The sequence below is a fragment of the Spodoptera frugiperda genome, chromosome 16, assembly GCF_023101765.2.
Source record: "Spodoptera frugiperda isolate SF20-4 chromosome 16, AGI-APGP_CSIRO_Sfru_2.0, whole genome shotgun sequence".
Taxonomy (NCBI): domain Eukaryota; kingdom Metazoa; phylum Arthropoda; class Insecta; order Lepidoptera; family Noctuidae; genus Spodoptera; species Spodoptera frugiperda.
In genome coordinates, this window is record NC_064227.1 from 8,589,225 (window position 1) to 8,608,093 (window position 18,869).

The 18,869-nt window shown below is 36.3% G+C and overlaps 2 protein-coding genes across 5 annotated transcripts; both read left to right on the forward strand.

Moving 5' to 3' along the window:
* Positions 1 to 1,466: 1,466 nt before the first annotated feature.
* LOC118280744 (facilitated trehalose transporter Tret1) lies at positions 1,467 to 13,200 on the forward strand. Its single transcript, XM_035601101.2, has 4 exons — positions 1,467 to 1,940; positions 9,583 to 9,718; positions 11,592 to 11,737; positions 11,828 to 13,200. The coding sequence occupies exons 1-4, from the start codon at positions 1,905 to 1,907 to the stop codon at positions 12,959 to 12,961; spliced, it is 1,452 nt and encodes a 483-aa protein (XP_035456994.1). The 5' UTR covers positions 1,467 to 1,904; the 3' UTR covers positions 12,962 to 13,200.
* A 355-nt stretch (positions 13,201 to 13,555) lies between these two features.
* Positions 13,556 to 18,049, forward strand: LOC118280788 (facilitated trehalose transporter Tret1-like). 4 transcript variants are annotated; one of them, XM_050699257.1, is made up of 6 exons: positions 13,557 to 13,732; positions 13,938 to 13,991; positions 14,177 to 14,362; positions 15,435 to 15,570; positions 16,572 to 16,717; positions 16,851 to 18,049. In XM_050699257.1, the coding sequence occupies exons 3-6, from the start codon at positions 14,321 to 14,323 to the stop codon at positions 17,994 to 17,996; spliced, it is 1,470 nt and encodes a 489-aa protein (XP_050555214.1). In that variant the 5' UTR covers positions 13,557 to 13,732; positions 13,938 to 13,991; positions 14,177 to 14,320; the 3' UTR covers positions 17,997 to 18,049. The 4 variants fall into 4 exon arrangements, with proteins under 4 accessions (XP_050555215.1, XP_050555214.1, XP_035457056.2 ...); XM_050699258.1 differs by lacking the exon at positions 13,938 to 13,991 and having other exon boundaries at positions 13,556 to 13,732; positions 15,454 to 15,570; XM_035601163.2 differs by lacking the exon at positions 13,938 to 13,991 and having other exon boundaries at positions 13,557 to 13,743.
* The last annotated feature ends 820 nt before the right edge of the window (positions 18,050 to 18,869 follow it).

Consider the following 18,869-nt stretch of genomic DNA (forward strand, 5'->3'; position numbering starts at 1 on the left):
TTAGTTTTTTAATTACACAAACGAGAAGCGGAACACTGTATCGTAACATTATTGTCTCAAATATAACGTTATGTAATGGTAATTACATTTTAGGGATCAGCTAAGTAATAAAAATATAAATAGCAAATTGAAAGAGGTCCATGATAAGTATGACTTGAAATTGCGACTAATTCCCGAGTTAGTCGCAACGGTGCAGAACCTTGCTCTGCCCTGGTGGGCAGACCAGACAAAACAATTTTTGGAGACATATTTCTGCCTTTTCCAGTCATTTCCTAAATATGGAGATTATCGGGTTTGTGGACGGCGAGCAAGGTTCTGAACCGTGCGTACCCATTACCACTGATGAGGCCCAGTAGGGCTGATGCCCGACCCAGAGTTGTGGACTACCTAGCGGGTTATCGGGGCTCCGGCTCGAAGAGCAGGAGTAGGAACGAGGTGGTTTTTAGTCAGTTAGAGTCAGACTCCCTCTCGCCTCGCCTAAAGCGGGAGAAGCCATAGGATGATTTTTCTACCCCCTAAAAAAACCCACTGACCAACATGTAAGGAAAACAACACGAGGAAACCTGGGCCCATAACTTCTCCTTGGGAAAAGAGGGATTTGGTCAGCAGTGGCCACTTCTAGACTGTTGATGATGATAACGAACACTTAAATGGTTGGTCTTTGGCCAGTAGTGTATATGTTAGATACTCGCTGCTAATTGGAACCATATTGTTTAAGTTATTTTTTATCTGTTCTTTATGCAACTACTTTTTTTTTTTTTGTACAAGTATATACAGAAAATATATATCATGTAGATAATTACTGGCTTCAGTCCGCAACTTTATACACGCAACACAGATAACTCGTTTCCGTAAGATTTTTTGGGAAATCCTCGCATAAAAAGTATGCTATGTCCATTTTCTGGCTCTAAGCTATATCCCTACCAATTTTCAGCCAAATCGATTCATCCGTTCTTGAGTTATACACAGGTGTAACTCTAACTTTCTTTAAACACGATTTGTAATATAATATTTTATTATATTATACATACATACCTAATGGTAATTAAGCTTAGTTTAGTAGTTGCCTAGATGATGGTCTTATTTCAAAAAACCAAGGACTACATAAATTAGGTAAGGTTTTGAATTATAATTTAATTATCTAGGTAAATAGGTACATAATTAATGTTCTGATGCAAGAAATAATTAAGTATACTGAAATTATATTCAGAAACAATTAGATGCGTTATTTAGATTAAACTATATTGGGAGTATTGTAACAAGAAGCGTGTAAAATTGATTGAATTAATGTTAATGAAATAAATGCCGTATTGTTCTCAGATTAAATAAAATGGCCAGTTTAAGGCAGTAAGGAGTGTGTGTATGTGTATATATATGTATATGTATATTGGTGAAAGTTTTATTCTTATTATATGTATGTACTGCACCTCACTGTGCGCATTTTAAAGCGTAAGTAAGCGCGGAACGTCACGCGCGCGCACAATTCGCTCTTACCCGTATTTTTAACATAATTAAATCTAATCAAAGATTTAACAGGTTTTTGTAAGCATATCCGGGCACAAAAACACTGCTAGTCTCATATACATGTGGTTTTTACAAAACCGGTCGAATTAATATGCTGTACGCGACTCCATAGCGTGTTGGTAGAGCAAAATAAACTTTAATACCGTGGTGTAAGATCGGTTATTAGGTGAGCAGTGAAAGTGGTAATATAATTAAGTATCTTTCTAAGAACAAATCTTGTGATGTTTATGTCCAGTAGTTCAACAATCGTCATTGAGTGAGATGTGGGTTGTAGGAGAAAAAATAACTTATATATAATTATTATAAATTATAATTATTGTATAAGTATTCCGTGTCAGTGTGTTGTTGGCCGTTGTGGTGTGAGTGAGGTTCCTGTTTAGATGTCAAAAGCACGGATTACGCCATTTTTGAAACAAGTAAGTACCTGCCTTCTATGTAGCTATGGTTAAAATATAATTTTTATTATTTTCTAATCATACTACAAAAGTTATACATTGAATGTGGTGAACATTTTAACACGTGAACAATGTTATACTGTATTTTTTTTTAAGTAAGGTTTTTTTGTTTTTTTGTGTGATGTGAAATAGTTGTCAAGTATTTTTGGTGATATTTGGTTTTGATTTATCTATATCTATAGTTTTTTGAAGAGTGATTGTGTACTATAGTAATTGGGCGTAAACTATCAAAAGTTATATGAAAAATAAGATTAAAAATATGTGAAGCAACTTTTTTCGATTTTAAGTTATTAAAGGAAATATAAATTCATTTATATAAAGTTACAATCAACGTTTTTATGAATCACGAAACAGTCATGTTATCGCTACGTTAAAACGCGTGGTCGTGGGTTCGATGCCCGGGCACAATAATTTACATATTGGATATTATTATTGATTTTCAATTGAAACTTAGTTGCGACATTTTCTTTATATGGTCACTTGGTTAAATAGTAGTCCTAATATTATACTGTTACATTATTTTCTCGATAGGTGAAATCAATATAATAGGGATGGCGAAGGGGTATGAAAATTATAATCCTATTTCTATCAGTTGGGTAATGAAAAATATTAGACACGTATTTTTTTATAAAACGAATCAAAGTTTAGGAGTGGGTGCAAATACGTCATTTCTACCTGTAAAATGTACCTAGAAGTGACGTCACGCGATATTTCAAATCGATATAACTTCGAAAGTATTTGTTTCCATAAGAAAATAAAAAATACGTGTCTAATATTTTAAAATAATCTACAAGACGGATATTAAAATAAAAAAATGTGATCTATTTACCTAATCAGGAAAACGGTATATTTTTTGATAAAATTAATGAGTAGACATTTAATTAATGAGTTGTTTGTATAACAGGACTCATAATTTTTATCGTCTGCAACAAAATGTTATAATAAACTAGATCTGGTGCCAGAATTTGAACATTCAGGTAAAAAAATATAACAACAACATATCTATTTGTCTGCGTTTCTGTTTATATGTACGCAGAAACTATTGACACTAAGAGACTAGTACTATCTTTAAAAAAAACGTTTCCCCACACTAGATTTCCTCCTGCGTCGTGGGTGCGTTTGCAAACACACAATTTCACATTCACATGATACCCAGATCCAGAACAATTTGTGTATTGGTGAATAGGTAGGCTATTTATTTGAGGAAAATGTACTGTTTTCTGTTAGTTATTTTATACATAGGTATAGTAGAGAACACACATAGGAATTATATACAATGATAAACACAGTCAAGTAGGTTTATGTTTTATTGCATTACAAGGAATCACAGCTGTTACAATATTGTTATTACACAATATTATATAGTGCGATTAAGTAGTGATCAAGTAGTGAATAAACAAATCCAATTCCGTTGTAATGTTAAAATGTTAAAAACTAATGTCAAGATTGAAATCAAATAATCGAATAAAATCAATACTAATAGATATCAATGTCAAAACTAAAATCAAAATTAAAATCAAAACCTAAATTACAAACAAATATGTATAATCAACTAACATAAGGTTCTAATTTTAGTGTTAGTGACCATGTCAGTTTAAAAACTTAAATATATCTATCAAAATTAAATTAAAACTAAAATAACTTGAAATATAAATACAATCAATTCAAATATAAATACTTTTTAATATGTAAAACGACTGCACGGGTCTCGTTTTATTGCGATAACTATTTCTAGAGCAGTAGAGCAAGGTTTTTAAAAAAGAAAATATGAGGAAAAGCATCTTGAATGTACCTAGACAAGTAAAACCGGGTGGATAGCTAGTTATTGCCTATATTTTACTAAGAATGTTTACTCAGATTGTTTTTTCAATTAATAAAATAACTTTATGTGTAAAAAGAATACTGACCTCTCATGGATTAGGTAATTTAATTTAAAGCTTATTTTTCGCATAATATCTAGCCAAACTAATAATTATTATGCTAGTTGATGCAAAACAATCTAAGTATGACGTCCGAGACCAGTAATAGTAATGTCCATATAAAAATAACAACTTACGTTTAATTAATGTTTAAACTTTTTAAACAAAGAGAACCGCCTTCTATTTTCTCTACCGCCTCCATTTTTTAAGTCAGGTAATATCCCTAAAACCTTCTTCTTAGTCTGAAAAATACTATGCTGAAAACCGCATAAAAATCGCTTCAGCCAAACGCGGGATAATCGCGCACAAACATACATACATACAGGTCAAACTGAAAACCTCCTTTTTTTTAAGTCGGTTAAAAAAAGTATATTGAATTTGACCATCCCAATTCACACTATTGTCATAATAGATGAAGAGGCGAGCACAGCATCAATTAAATAGAATCATACCAATCTACAATCTATTTCGGTCCGAACTCTGCTCGCACCCAATTGTGGATCGTTAAGGATATTTCGACCAATCAATTTTTATTACCCATTGGCTGAGAAGCCGCAACTTCCACTGCTCACTGCAAGGTCATGCGATCGACATTGACATTTTGAAAATTGATATTAGATTGAAACACATTATCTCATGATTGGTATTCAAAAAACTAATTTATATCATTATGTGATTATGTCTGTGATATACCTTATGTCTGTGAAGTGTGGGAGAGCCATGCTTCTGCACGATTGGTCCGGCTCGACCGGAATGATACCACGGCCTTACACAAAACCGACGTGAAACAACGCTTGTGTTGTGTTTGAGTGAGTGACGTTACCAGAATCTCAATTACCCTCCTTACCAATCCCCATTCCCCAACAACCCTTAAATTCTTAATTACCGGCAAAGCACAAATAACGTCTCTGGTATTTCAAGTGTCCATAGGCGGCGGCGATTGCTTGTCATCAAGTGATCCGTCTGCTCGTTTACCGGCTTATTCCATAAAAAAATCTACGCCTATAAATTATAATTATAGTGACACAAACTAAATTAATTATTATGAACGCTTACACATACAGATACGACTGTTTGTCAAGGACCTCGACTAGTTTCAAGGCACGCTAGGAGCTCATATTCATAAGCAGCTTTGCGCTGTGCAATAAAGTACTTATAATAGGATTATTTTATTTAAAATGCCTTTAAAAAGAATATTATCTTTAAAAAATTGTCTAAGGCCAGTAATGTAGCAATCTATTGTTCAAATATATGAAGTAGACAGACAATACAAACAATATTGATTATGTATTACATAATAATGGTTGCGCATTTACTGAGCAATTAGCTGTACATACGATTATGGCTAAATTATGCCGAAATACGTATCGTCATTTGTTAGCTCAGGTCAAGTTTACTAAACTGTAATGCACGCTACATGCCTTATGATTTAACTGTACAGGCGGACTGCATAGTTAAAAGTACGTCTTGGCAAACGTCACTGACCGACAGACAGATTATATTTTAAATATTGTAATATTTGCTTTGACTTTAAAAAGTGCATTCATTTTAATATTGTATTATTATTTTGACGTTCAAAAGTAGCCTAGGTCTACTTGAAATAAATAATTTTGACTTTTTTTTACTTTAGTTATTTCTTTAGTTGATAGTTTGTTAATTTATGGTCACCAATAATTTTGTCACAATTATCTATATAGACGTTCTAATTACATATTAAAAAGTTTGCCATTGTATAAAATTTATCTTTTTTAAATTCTAAGTTTTCACCTAGTTACTAAAATATTATCGACATTTTTTGACACGGTTTAAAATTCTCATTGAATTGATATCGTTGTATGTCGTTCGCCTATTGTTGTTAGAAAACTAATTAGTATCGGCTGCACGGTTAGATTCGATTCCCGCACGGAGCAACTCTTTGTCTGATCCAAAAATTGTTGTTTCGAGTCTGGGTGTGTGTGTGAACTTGTATGTTTGTAAACGCACCCACGACAGGAGAAAATTCTAGTGTAGGGCAAAGTTTAAAAAATAAGTGCAACGAACACAACAGTGGGTGTGTCACGTCTACATAATATTTATATCTGTTTATTGTAAAATAATGATTGTGATATTAGGTATATTATATAACGTAAATAATAAATAAAAAACTGGTTATATTATAAAAAGCTTCCGTAATACAATATGTAACAAGTGTATCACCTTGAATGAATGCCGGCTGCTTATTGCGCATCTGTCTTGTGTCGTTATATTAGATACATAAGTTTGTAAACGAAAATGAGAGCTTAGTACGAGTTTGTTTCGCGTTTTATCATCATCATCATCAGCCGGAAGATGTCCACTATTGAACAAAAGCCTTAGTCGTCCACCGCATTCAGCGTTCTGATTGGTTGGTTTATACGAGCCGGCCAATCAGAGCGCCGAACGCGTTCTCGTTTCCATTACTAAACTCATACTAAGGGTACTGATCGAGATTTTAGGACATACCTTTTTACCTACATATAATGACTTCTAACTCGGTTGTAGTAAAGGTACCATATTAGCCATAATTGCAGTATACCATAGCTCAAGTAATCACCTTAATTACCTCTATCTATGCAACGTGAAAGATTATAGCCTAGTACCCGACCAAGGTGATTGCATTTGGTTTTTGCATCCAGTCAGAATCTAGTTATTACCTATGTAATTACCTATCAATGTAATCTGACTGCAGTTTTCCTCAACCTACTGCGTTAATGTAATCACATTCTACTATAAAGACACTAATTGCATACCATTAGACAATACGTCTGGTATGCCTGCCTAATAAACAAATCCAATGTGTTTTCTATTGGACTTATACCGGCAAAAAAAGTTCTTGTCATTTATAACTGTATGTTTTTACTTAAAATAATATCGCGTTTGACTGAACCAATTTTGGTACGGTTTTCTTATAGTATTTTTCAAAACCTACTTAAAAAACTTCACTTTACTTTACCTGACATAAAAATGAAAATGCTACAGAAAATTATAGGCGATTTTGATTTTTGCAAATAGTTTTTATAATTTAAAAATGTAGTGTTACTTTTTTCACAAAATATAAACTGCCGGATAAGGCAAAAAGGTTGTGGTTGTGGTTTAAAAAGTACTCAAAACAATTTATTTCAAACTGGTTATGCTACCCATCACATAAGTCAATTAGACATGGGATTTGGAAAATCCAAGCTATCATATTGGTCAGCCATTTGTTTTTTTATTGTAATAACTGGTCAAGTTTGAGTCACTCACATCACGTGCAATTTTTTGTGCGATCGCCCTTTATAACAATTTTTCATTTTATTTTTGTTTATCAAATGTCATGTAGTTTCGAGTAAATTAATTGAAGTCATTAAATCATAACTTTGTTTTGTTGTTATTAGATAGAAACAAAATTAGTAAATAGAAATCAATTCTCACTGCATCATCTAAAGTTTGGCTAGCAAGAATGCCTATGGCATTAAGCCCACCGTTGTACAACAAAGTTGCAAAAAGTTAAATAAACAAATAAACAAAATTAGTGGAAAATATACAAACATATCTAGGTACTGCTAATTTTTTTTCAAAAACAGAAATGTTTTTTAGTGTAAAGCTTTTTTTACAATAAAAAAAGTACTACATAACTCATAAACTTTCAATTTATTATTCTTATTAGATAGATACTAACGGCTTGAGCCAGACGCGCAATACGTAGACGACATTCAAGACTTGTTACATATTGTATTACGGAAACTTTTTAAACTAGTCTTTATGTTATTATTAACGTCATGCCGGACGAGGCATCTTGAGTTCTATTACCACGTCGGGTAAAGTAATGCTGGATTTTTTTTTCAGTCTTTCGAATTTCTCAGTAGCACGGATTCTAGAAATGTGGTTAGTATATGGCAATAGGCTCACCCACTATGAAACGTGAGTATACCTACATTGTGCAGAGGCATTACGTGCCAAAATGTGCACCTCTGTGCCTTTTAAGAATAAAAGGCGTGACGATATTTATTATTGTTCTACAATCAAATTGTAATTGTTGTGCTTACATTCATTGACCAACGTGGCAATCATACCTATTTAGCTAAGCAAATTAAAATAAGTGCTCCAAAAACCAGTATTAAATTGAGAAGCAGTTTCAAATCCTGTAGATAATTGTACAATACCGACCTGCGTAGTTATTACATAAGGCCTGGCTGTGTCAAGGTGAGCTGGGGCGCGTGGAGTAATCTCGCCGAGTCTGTGCAATCATACGGTACATGGTGTTAAGGTACAGGGTTTGAGGCCTAATGGGTTGCCGGGGCTCTGGTTCGAAGCAAGAGTAGGCTCGGGGTGGTTTTTGTCAGTCAGTCTGACACTCCCTCTCGCTTCTCCTAAGGCGGGAGGACACTTTAGGTGATTTTTCCCACCATAAAACTCGGCGTCCACCGCAAAAGAGTAATAAGTGGGAAACGCTTAAACGGAACACATTTTTTTTTTTTTTGAGGAGGATGGTCATCCAATTACTTTTCCCACCTTGGGTGAGGCGAGAGGGAGTGTCAGACTCTTACTGACTAAAAACCACCCTGTTCCTACTCCTACTTTTCGAGCCGGAGCCCCGGTAAACCCGCTAGGCAGTCCGCAGCTCCGAAGGTGTAGGGTGGAATGGGCCTGATGTTAAAAGTTAAAACTAAGCCTGGTTGAAAGAATCATCACTTGTTACAGTGGAACTCATTTGTCGAGATTCGATAACTCTTATCGAATCTTGCCTAGAATATAATTTCATGCTGATTTAATAATATAATTATTTGTTACTGTTATATAGCCACAATCATTTATTTAACACTGGCTGGCAATTAATAATTAATCATCTTGATGTGTGAAATAAATAATAAAATTCGATTAGCGAAATAATAAAAATTAAATTTGAATATCTAACATAAATAATAATGTAATGGTTATTTCTTGCGTTTATAGTTTCCTTACACACAGACAGATTCTCAATGTAAAATACACATGAAGGCTCTGTTTTTAGTGAAGTTTTGAAAATAACTTACAAGTTACATAAAAGCTCTACCTAATTACATTTATGAGGAAATTAAAAACGATTCGATTCGGATTCGTATACCTAAACCATATTTAAATAGATAGGTTTGAATAAAAAACCATCTTTATCGAAATCTGTGCAGCCGTTTACGAGTTCATCGTCACTAAACTAATGATTGTAACTAACCTAAATATTCATGGTTAAAGTAACTATGTATTTAATGTAGCTGTATAGCTTTTGACAAAAGTCAACAAACTTGGTGCCTGTCTTACATATTTTAGAACGAAAACTAGTTTCATTTTTTGTGTTAAAAGACCAACAGGATGGTTTTTGTTACTATATTTTTGACTTTTGTTAAGCAGTTTGAAATAGATTTCCACTTACTTGTTAGGGTGTTTCTTCAAAAACAAATCATTATTCTCCCGCTTTATTAAGCATCGTGTTGAGAGCACAGCTCAATTTATTGAAACCAAATTTTGTGTTTCAATCGGCAGAATTGTTAACTTTTGGTCGTAGTTAATGACACCGTAAACTTTATTTGATTATTTTTTCGAAGAGTCACCCGTTATCTACAATCAAAGATGTTCAGTATTTCAAACCCTTGTAGATTAAAAGCATCTGACCCAAAACCTCAATTTTTCACCACCAATTTCCTAACTTCTAGTGCTTCGTGTCAGCAACAGTCTGCTTCACCACCATCGGCCACGGCTCCGTGGTGGGGTTCCCCGCCATCCTGCTGCCGCAGGTCAAGGACCCTAACTCCCACATCCAGCTCACCAGAGAGGAAGGATCATGGATAGGTGAGCTTCTTGAATATCATTTAAGGGTCTTGCATATTATGCTATTATATGTATATTTGTGGTGCTTTCTTCTGTATTAAAACTGTGATAATTTTTGTCCAACTGTAGGATGGATAATATTGTTTTTACACATAGTTATAGGTGTGTTAAATAGTACGTAGTAGGGCTGAAGATCGAATTATAGAGATATTAAAAATGGGAATCGAACCTCGAATTGCTGGCACTATTGACACAGAATACTCTGTTGGTGCGGTGGCTGCCACGCAACGCACGGAGTAACTTTCTGTGCGATCGATCTACAAATTGTTATATATTTGAAATGGCATCAAAAAAACAAGAGTGGGGCAACGTTTTTTAAAAATTATAACACAACTAAACTAAATGTACTTAGTCTAAATCACGGTTTATATTACTTCATTTAATTGTTAAATATAAATATTTATATTATATTTAAATACCTAGTTATTTAGTATTTAATTTGAGGTAAGTAACTAATAACTACCCACAATCTGGTTGCGGACATTTAATTACCAAACATAAATTTTAATGCCCTTTAAATGTCCATTGTTCGAGTGAAGAAATTACTATTTTATAAAGGTTATTTTTTCTTAATTAAAAACTTAATACCGTTTGACCTTAAGCAGTACTGTAATATTAAAAGAATATATATCTTTCCATTTATAATAGCAGTAGTTTACTGTAGTTTCTGAAGAACCTGGGCAGACAATTCTAAACAGCCTAATTCATCTTAGCTCGCAGTAAATAAATTAGCTGTCGCAGCAAGGATACTTTAGACCTACTTCAATATCAATTAATAAATCATGTACTCAACAGACACACAAGGAAAAGGAAACCTCCTTCAAAATTTAAAGTGCGAACCTCATTTTTTTAAGTCGGGTAATATACCTAAAACCTTCTGCAAAGTCTGAAAAATATTATGCTAAAACTCACATCACAATCGATTTAGCCAAACGCGAGATAAGCGCGCACAAACATACACTGAGAACCTCCTTTTTTAAGTTGATTAATAAGGTAAGTATAGATATAGTAGACCTAACCAGTTCTGTCTAATGTCTAGACCGTTGACCCAGTCTGGTCGAATTACTCTCGGCTAAACTCGTTGTCTAAAAACAATGACCCAACACCGCGTTACACTGCGGTACTACAAAAACCTCGATGCTAATAAGTAACTACAAAATAACGTGCGTGCTCAAACCACCAGCCATCATACCACCACAGATAGGGCCCAATAGGTCTGATGCCTAATCCGGTAGCTGCGGACTACCTAGCGGGTTTAACGGGGCTCCAGCTCGTAAAGCAGGAGTAGGAACGGGGTGGTTTTTATTCAGTAAAAGTCTGATATTCCCTCTCGCCTCGCCCAAGGCTAGGGAAGTCATTGGATAATTTCCCCCCTTAAAAAAAGCAACTACAAAATACTGAAACGCATTAGTGTCTGATTTTTAGTAATGATACCTATGCAAGTACTAATTATACAGACTCGGGTTTGGAAAGTTACTTAATTAATGAGCTAACAGTAGACCTAATTTGGAAATAGATTTAGATAATTGATAAACGTATTACCAGAATGCAAATGAACACAGTGGCGACCTACCGTGTCTAATTTATAGGCCCAAATACTCTAGGTACCACCTAAGATAGAATATTAGAACGACTGAACAAACTTTGATAAATAACCAAAATAACTTACTCACAAGTAACATAATATTTTCCAATCGTAATCTTAGTTTACCTAGATTCATTTTAGACCAAGATTAGTTTATAAGTAAGAATAAAATAGGACAAACACAATTTTTCTAACATCACACTATTTTTAAAACTCTATTTTTTATAATATCTTCGTTTTACATTCCAGCGTCAGTGACTGCTATCACGCTGCTGCTGGGCAGCTTCATGGCGCCGCCCATCATGGGCCGGCTGGGCCGCAAGGTCGCGCACTTCGTGGTCATCGCCCTCATACTCCTGGGCTGGGTAGTCATAATCCTGGCTACAAGTTTAGAAGTGAGTTATAGTATATCCTCAGAAAACGGTGGAAATAATAAACACTTTCCTTGACGCTGAAACTAAATGAAATCTCAATCTTATTTGCAGGTAATGGTAGTAGGCAGAATAATCCACGGCATGTCCTTCGGGCTGATGTTGCCTCTCCGCTCAGCCCTCCTCGGAGAATACACGAGCCCGAAGAACAGAGGAGCGTTCCTCACCACTGTTTCCGTTGCACAAGCCTTCGGTATCCTGCTGGTCCATCTCATAGGATCCTTAGTGACATGGCAGAAGACTATCCTGATCGTCATTGCATTCCCCCTAGCCAGTTTACTCATGACATTCTTTACCCCTGAATCTCCCAGCTGGCTAGCTGCAAGAGGAAGATATGACGACTGCAGAAGAGTCTTCCACTGGCTCCGAGGCGACGAGGAAGAAGCAGAACTGGAAGAAATGATCAGAGCGAGATGTGAATCTAACAGAGCTGCCATAACTAACTGCAGAGATCTCATGGTGCTGATGAAGAAGAAGGAGTTCTACAAGCCTATTGTGATAATGATCCACAGCTACATGATGGGAGAGTTCTCTGGCGGCGCCCTCATGTCGTGCTACTCCACGACAGTCATTACTTTGATAGCTGGTCCTGATGCTGACGCCCACTTGTGGATGGTAGAGCTGGATATACAGAGAAACATATCGAACATCATAGCAGTGTACGTGGTGCACAAGGTAAAGAGGAGGACGATGTTCATGGCAACGGGAGGTCTCTGCATCCTCAGTAACATTGCCATCGCTGGCTATGTTTACGCCAAAATCCTTGGAGTGTTAACATACACAGCGATATGGGTGCCAATATTGCTGATCAACATACAATTCTTCACTGTAGCAGTGGGCATGGTGTGCTTACCTTACGTCATTGCCGGGGAGATTTTCCCTCTGGAGTACAGGAGTGTAGGAGGTAGCATCAGCATTGTGTCTATTGCCTGTGGATACTTCCTCGTCACCAAAACCTTCCCGGCCATGGTGGAGAGTATAGGTCTGCACGGATCGTACGCGGTGTACGCAGCAGCCATGTCGTATAACCTGTGCGTGGTCTGGTCTCTACTGCCGGAGACCAAGGGAAAGACCTTGCAGCAGATTGAAGACCACTTCAAAGGGAAGACATCAAGTCCCGAGGAAGTGGAAGTTAGGCAGCAGCTCAGAGATAAACCAGATGTGGAGAAAGCCAAAGCTGAGAGCTGATGAGCGAAAAGTGGCCATAGGAACAAAAACATCAAGTACACAGACATTTTCCACCTTATGAATAATAATGAGATTTGTTAATGCATTAATATAATGTACTTATCCAATAAGCTATAGACTATAGGTATTAAATTAAATACACATAGTATGCAATTGCAGTAATAGGTAGCTCAATGATTATCTACTTGTAGTGGATACTTTTATAATTGTCGAAGATAATAAATGTGATATTGTTTGTATCAATGGTTTTATTGCACCTACATTATTATTTTTATTAGTTTTTTCAACTGTAGACTACGTGGAAAGTGGCTCTACAACGTTACTAAGAATATGCAACTAGATCAATTATTAAGTAGGTATTTTTGTTTAGATTTCCTGTTGTAATAACTACCTACTACAATAAAATTGAGTTGCTGGGTGATAGTCTCGCGAATGGCTTGACCAATTTTGCTAATCGATCTTGAAATATTTGTAGAAGTTAAGGCAAGGTGAAAAAATTTTAGCAAAAAACAAAATATATGTCATTATTTATTTAAGCGTTAGGAAATTAATTCAAGTTCACCAGGTCAACTAGTTTTCCGCAGAAACATATGAATTAATGACGTCAGTGACATCTGACGTCAAAATGGAAGCTCGGTGTTTGCTGAAACTAAAATTAAATTGTAAACTTGCTAGTATACCAGTTTTCTTTTATTAAAGTGTTCACACTAGACCGCGAGACGTTACGTAGAGTATTGCAAAAATGTCGCTTTGAAATATCAAGCCAGAAAGGTGAGGGCATAGTGAGTTATTATTTTCCATACCTAAGAAGGCTAAATCAATCATGACGTAGAAGACATTTTCAGTTGGTGATAATGATTTATTTAATATCAGGAATTATAAATTTAGTAGAAATATTTTTTATGATTTTTCATTTATACTTTGTACCAAAACAAAGTATTTATGTCTATTTTATGGTACGGCGGCGCTCGTGCAGTGTCGATGGACGTCGTGCTCATACGTCGCTGCAAAATCCATTTCGCTGTCAAACGTTAGTAAAGAAGATATTTCAAATCTTAAACTGTTGACATAAAGTTGAAAATCTATTAAAAGATTTTGATGTGCTGTTATATTTGGCTACTGTAAAAATATGTGTTATGTCACTAGCTGTATCTACATATTATATTGTAACTTCTAATTGTTTCTACACACCTATATAACACGTTCTGTTTTCAGTTTGTGTTTGCATTCAATAGAAGCGTGCGTTAGTCTTAATTTTTATCATGACTGATACGAAATGTGGATCAGATAATTGCAAATATTTTGTATCGAGATAGCAAGAGTGTGTTTCGAGAGTGCATTCTTCTTTGTCACGTGAACATGTCGAGGAAACGAAGTAGATTTCCACCATTTTTGAATCAGGTTAGTAGTCATATAGGATTGTTGAGGCTTTAGGCCTATGAACTCATGAACTCATGACGAAGATCGATGTAACAAACCATAGCACAAAATATTTATAAAAATCATGTCGTTGCCCTCACGCTCGATAGATGGCGTTGGGATCGAGTTAGGTCGCGCTATGGTTTCGTTACATCGATTTAGTCCGCCAATTTACATTCAAATATGTATAGAGAGGATTATAGGTAGATATCATTACCAATACTAGCTCCACCTATAGTTCAAAATAGATCAAACTTAGTCCAGTACATACTGGATCCATTCTATCTAAGAACCCCCTAAATCACACACGTAAAGTTCAACCCTGAAGCGCCAACCCCAGTGCTTAACAGGCCTATTTATAGTATTAATAGATTTAGATAGTTTTTTGTATTTTACTGCCAATATAAAGTGGCTTAATTTTTAAATATTACCATGTAATTTAGATAAGGTAATTATCACATTGTGCCAGTGTGCCTCGTATTATCGTTTTTGATTTTATCAATCAATAATATCATGACGTGCAGTCGTGTCATTTGACAAATGATAACAGCGGCGGTAGAGGGCGGTGGTTGCAGTCATTACCGCCCATTTTTGTTGCTGGGTGGATAAATCTGGTCAGTTTCTTTTCTGGAATTGAAAAGAGAAGTTCTTCAGACACTCGAAACATAATAAGATGGTATAAAAGGACATAAATAGGATACAAACCTACTATGTACCTCACATTGTAACCATCACTTGGTATTTGCAAAAACTTGTCGAGATTCTGAGAATTCTTTTGAGTACCTACTTAAATAGTCCCCTGAGAAACTTGTTCTATAGAAATTCCATGCCGTATTGAAGTCCAGTATATTGTAAGCAATGTCGCTTGTGACAAATTTTCAGTGAGACTGTCATTTACTTACCTACATAATGGCGTGTTTTGTTTGACCAGTCGTCTTTTTATTTCTCAAGCAATCTTTAATACATGTCCCCAATCATTCCAATCATTTGGCATTCTAAGAATCCCTTTATCCTTAAAGACTCAACGAATCGTTCCTGTTATTCCCACTGACAGTGTTTCGTGACGTCAGCAGTGAGCATCAACCTGATCGGCCATGGCGCTGTGCTGGGCTTCGCTGCAATCCTGCTGCCGCAGCTGCACCAGCCTCTCTCCGACATACGCACTAACAAAAGTGCTGACTCTTGGATTGGTAAGGTTTAGACGCAAAACCGCACATGCTTCTTGAGAGTTTTTTTTTTTTGAGGGGGAAAAATCATCCAATGTCTTCTCCCGCCTTAGGCGAGGCGGAAGGGAGTGTCAGACTCTTACTGCCTAAAACCACCCCGTTCCTACTCCTGCTTTTCGAGCTGGAGCCCCGGTAAACCCACTAGGTAGTCCGCAGCTCCGGAGTGCTTTTTGAAAGTAGGTAAGGTCGTAGGTCTGAGGTAAAGTCGAGAAAAATGTAAGCTTTATTTAGTAGTTTTAAGGGAATAAATTTTGAAGTGCTACTTCCATTAGTTATATTATGCGAGTCATGTAAAACAGGGCGAGCATATCACTATAAATATACTCTGTATATTGTTCAAATTGGAAAAAGGTGTCTTAGGCTGTGCTCCATTGACTTCTAGTATTTTAATAGCCTCAGGCTATTAAGTGGTCATGTTTACATGACACCTGCCTAAAAGCTAATCGAGGCTTAAACACAATTCACATCCGCACGTTATCGGCGCAAGAGATAAGATTAATTGCAATAATTAAAGCCTAATCACCACACAGGTCGAGCAGACTGATTGGTGGCGATTAATGGAGCAAGGACTTTAAACGTTAATTTCCTGAAATCACTTAATTGTTTTAGCTTATATTAATTGATGTTCTTTATCAGTGGATAAAGTAACAAAGGATTAGTTTATATAAAATCATTGATTGCTATCATTTTTTTACTATAAACTTTCTAGACAAAAAGCAATCAAAAAATCTGACATACATTAATGGAGAAACGCTCTCCTAGTATCAAGTCACAGAGGGAGACTTCACCATGAGCAGCGGGCGCAGACGCGGCGACATCACGCAGCCTACTGTACGCTGAAGAGCCCTCTAAGAGCTTTTCTCTTTTTTTAAGTTCATTTAGTATGAATTCTAGAAAATTATGCATTTAATTTTCTAGAATTTCTATGAACATATTATTAATGCAGATGTTATTGTATGTTCCAGCATCGGTAATCTGCCTAACCCTGCTGATAGGCAGCTTCCTAGCGTCTCCTATAATGGGCCGGTTCGGGCGGAAGGCGGCTCACTACACCATCAGTGTGACAGCACTGGCGAGCTGGTTGACCACGCTGCTGGCTAATAGTGTCGAGGTACAGTTCTTTCTAGATTATACTTTAAAGTTCTGATGATCAATAAAAAGGGCGGCCTTGGTTCATCAGAAAACAATTGATGCCATTACCAGCCAGTCCAAGTCACCTAAATTTGATAATCATTACATTTCAGGTGGTTCTAATTGGAAGAATCATCGGCGGGTTATCGTTCGGCCTGATGCTGCCACTTCGATCTATCCTCATCGGAGAGTACACCAGCCCGAAGTACAGAGGAGCTTTCCTCACCACAATATCTTTAACCCAAGGTTTCGGCATATTCTTCGTGCACCTTATCGGATCTCTCCTCAGCTGGAGACGAACAGCTCTAGTCTGTCTCTTTCTGCCCTTCATCAGCCTCGTCATGATATTGTTCACTCCGGAATCACCAAGCTGGCTTGTCTCCAAAGGGAGATACGACGAGTGCAGAGAAGTATTTCATTGGCTTCGAGGTGATGAAGAGAACACAGAATTAGAAGCCATGATTGGAGCGAGAACAAACTTCGAAAAGACCAGGAGGCATCAAAAGAAATTGGACATCAAAGCGATTGTTCAGAAGCCGGAGTTTTATAAGCCAATTATCCTGATGGTGCATGTGTATGCTATGGGACAGCTATCAGGAGCAGCTCTCATTACTGCTTACGGCACTACTGTGATGGAGCTTGTCATGAACCCTAGTGTCAACTCTAGTGCTTGGATGATAGGTCTGGATAGTCAGAGGGTCGTTGTAAATACATTAGCTATTTTTGTTATAAACTGGTTTAAGAGAAGAGTCATGTTGTTCTCAACGGGAGTGCTTTGCGTGGCTAGTCATACGGCGTTAGCCACTTACGTATATTTGAAAGGCCAGGGTGTTTTGAGCTCCGAAGCTATTTGGATCCCCGGTATACTTCTAAACATTCAGTTCTTCTCAGTTTCTATAGGTATGGTGCCTCTGCCTAGTGTAATAGGTGGTGAAGTCTTTCCTCTGGAGTACAGGAGTTTAGCTGGTAGTATTAGCCAGGCCTCTGTAGCTGGTACTATGTTTTTAGTGCTCAAAACCTTCCCAGGTCTTGTGGATAGTATTGGAATAAGTGGCACCTACTTAGTGTATGCAGTCTTACTGACTTACTGCCTCTCTGTGATAATGTATTTGATGCCAGAAACGAAAGGGAGGACTCTACAGGAGATTGAAGATGGGTACACTGCAGTACCAGGAGGAGTCGTGGTTGCGGAAGAAAGTGGATCATTAAAGAGTAATGGGGAGAATGGAGTGATAGTGTCTGCAGAAGCCAAGGCTTAATTAAATCTAATTTAAGAAATGCACTTAATTGTAATAAAGTTTTTTTAAGGTGAGCTGTTGGGTTTTAATGTCCTTTTCTGTAGATATGACTTTCAGACGCTTGACAACCAACTCAGCGATTCATTTATTGTATAAAAAAAGTCGGGTTTTCCTTTTTGACGCTGTAACTTCAGAACGCACGAATCGATTTTCACGGTTTTGCATTCGCTGGAAAGGTTTTGGGCTCCGTGAAGTTTATAGCAAAGACAATTCAGGAAAAAAATCAAGAGAAAAGCAGGAGATCGGAAAATCATTGGTGGCGAAACGGAGTTCGCCTGGTTTCCTAGCTGATTATAATACACTAATAAAAAGCAACATATTTTTCACATCATGATACAATAATTGTATAGCCTCATAACGTATTTGTAATTCTACGACGTGAAATTTATCTATGTCTATTTTTATGACTTAAAACCTAGTTGTGTACTTACAAACTACAGATAACAGGTAAAAGTCGTATGATAACGTGTGACTGTCCTACCTCTACATAATCTCCTATATCCTAGAAATTGTCGATTGTTTTGTTTTTGTTCAGTTTATCGGTCACAGTATGGCGATACTACTCTTTGACATTCTCGGCTAGAGGGCAGACGACTATTGTCATATTGTAGACTGAAAACATATTAAGCCTGTCTCGAGATATGGTATGATTTTCAGGACATTTCTAAATATCAAGATTTTAAACATAAATAAGTACATAGGTTCTTAACGATAATAAACACGATAGTTTTTTTAAACAATCCAGAGCAACAGTTTTTTTCAAACAAATGCAGCATTGGAATTTCAAAAAAAAGAAATCGAAATATTTTGGCAGGATTTGTAATACGAAAAAAC

Bases quoted from the DNA above. Each gene is read 5' to 3' on its own strand.
- LOC118280744 (XM_035601101.2), top strand. From the start codon at position 1,905: ATGTCAAAAGCACGGATTACGCCATTTTTGAAACAA. The intron at 1,941-9,582 runs GTAAGTACCTGC...CCTAACTTCTAG, and splicing joins TTACGCCATTTTTGAAACAA to TGCTTCGTGTCAGCAACAGT. The intron at 11,738-11,827 runs GTGAGTTATAGT...TCTTATTTGCAG, and splicing joins TCCTGGCTACAAGTTTAGAA to GTAATGGTAGTAGGCAGAAT.
- LOC118280788 (XM_035601163.2), top strand. From the start codon at position 14,321: ATGTCGAGGAAACGAAGTAGATTTCCACCATTTTTGAATCAG. The intron at 14,363-15,434 runs GTTAGTAGTCAT...TCCCACTGACAG, and splicing joins TTCCACCATTTTTGAATCAG to TGTTTCGTGACGTCAGCAGT. The intron at 15,571-16,571 runs GTAAGGTTTAGA...TGTATGTTCCAG, and splicing joins AAGTGCTGACTCTTGGATTG to CATCGGTAATCTGCCTAACC.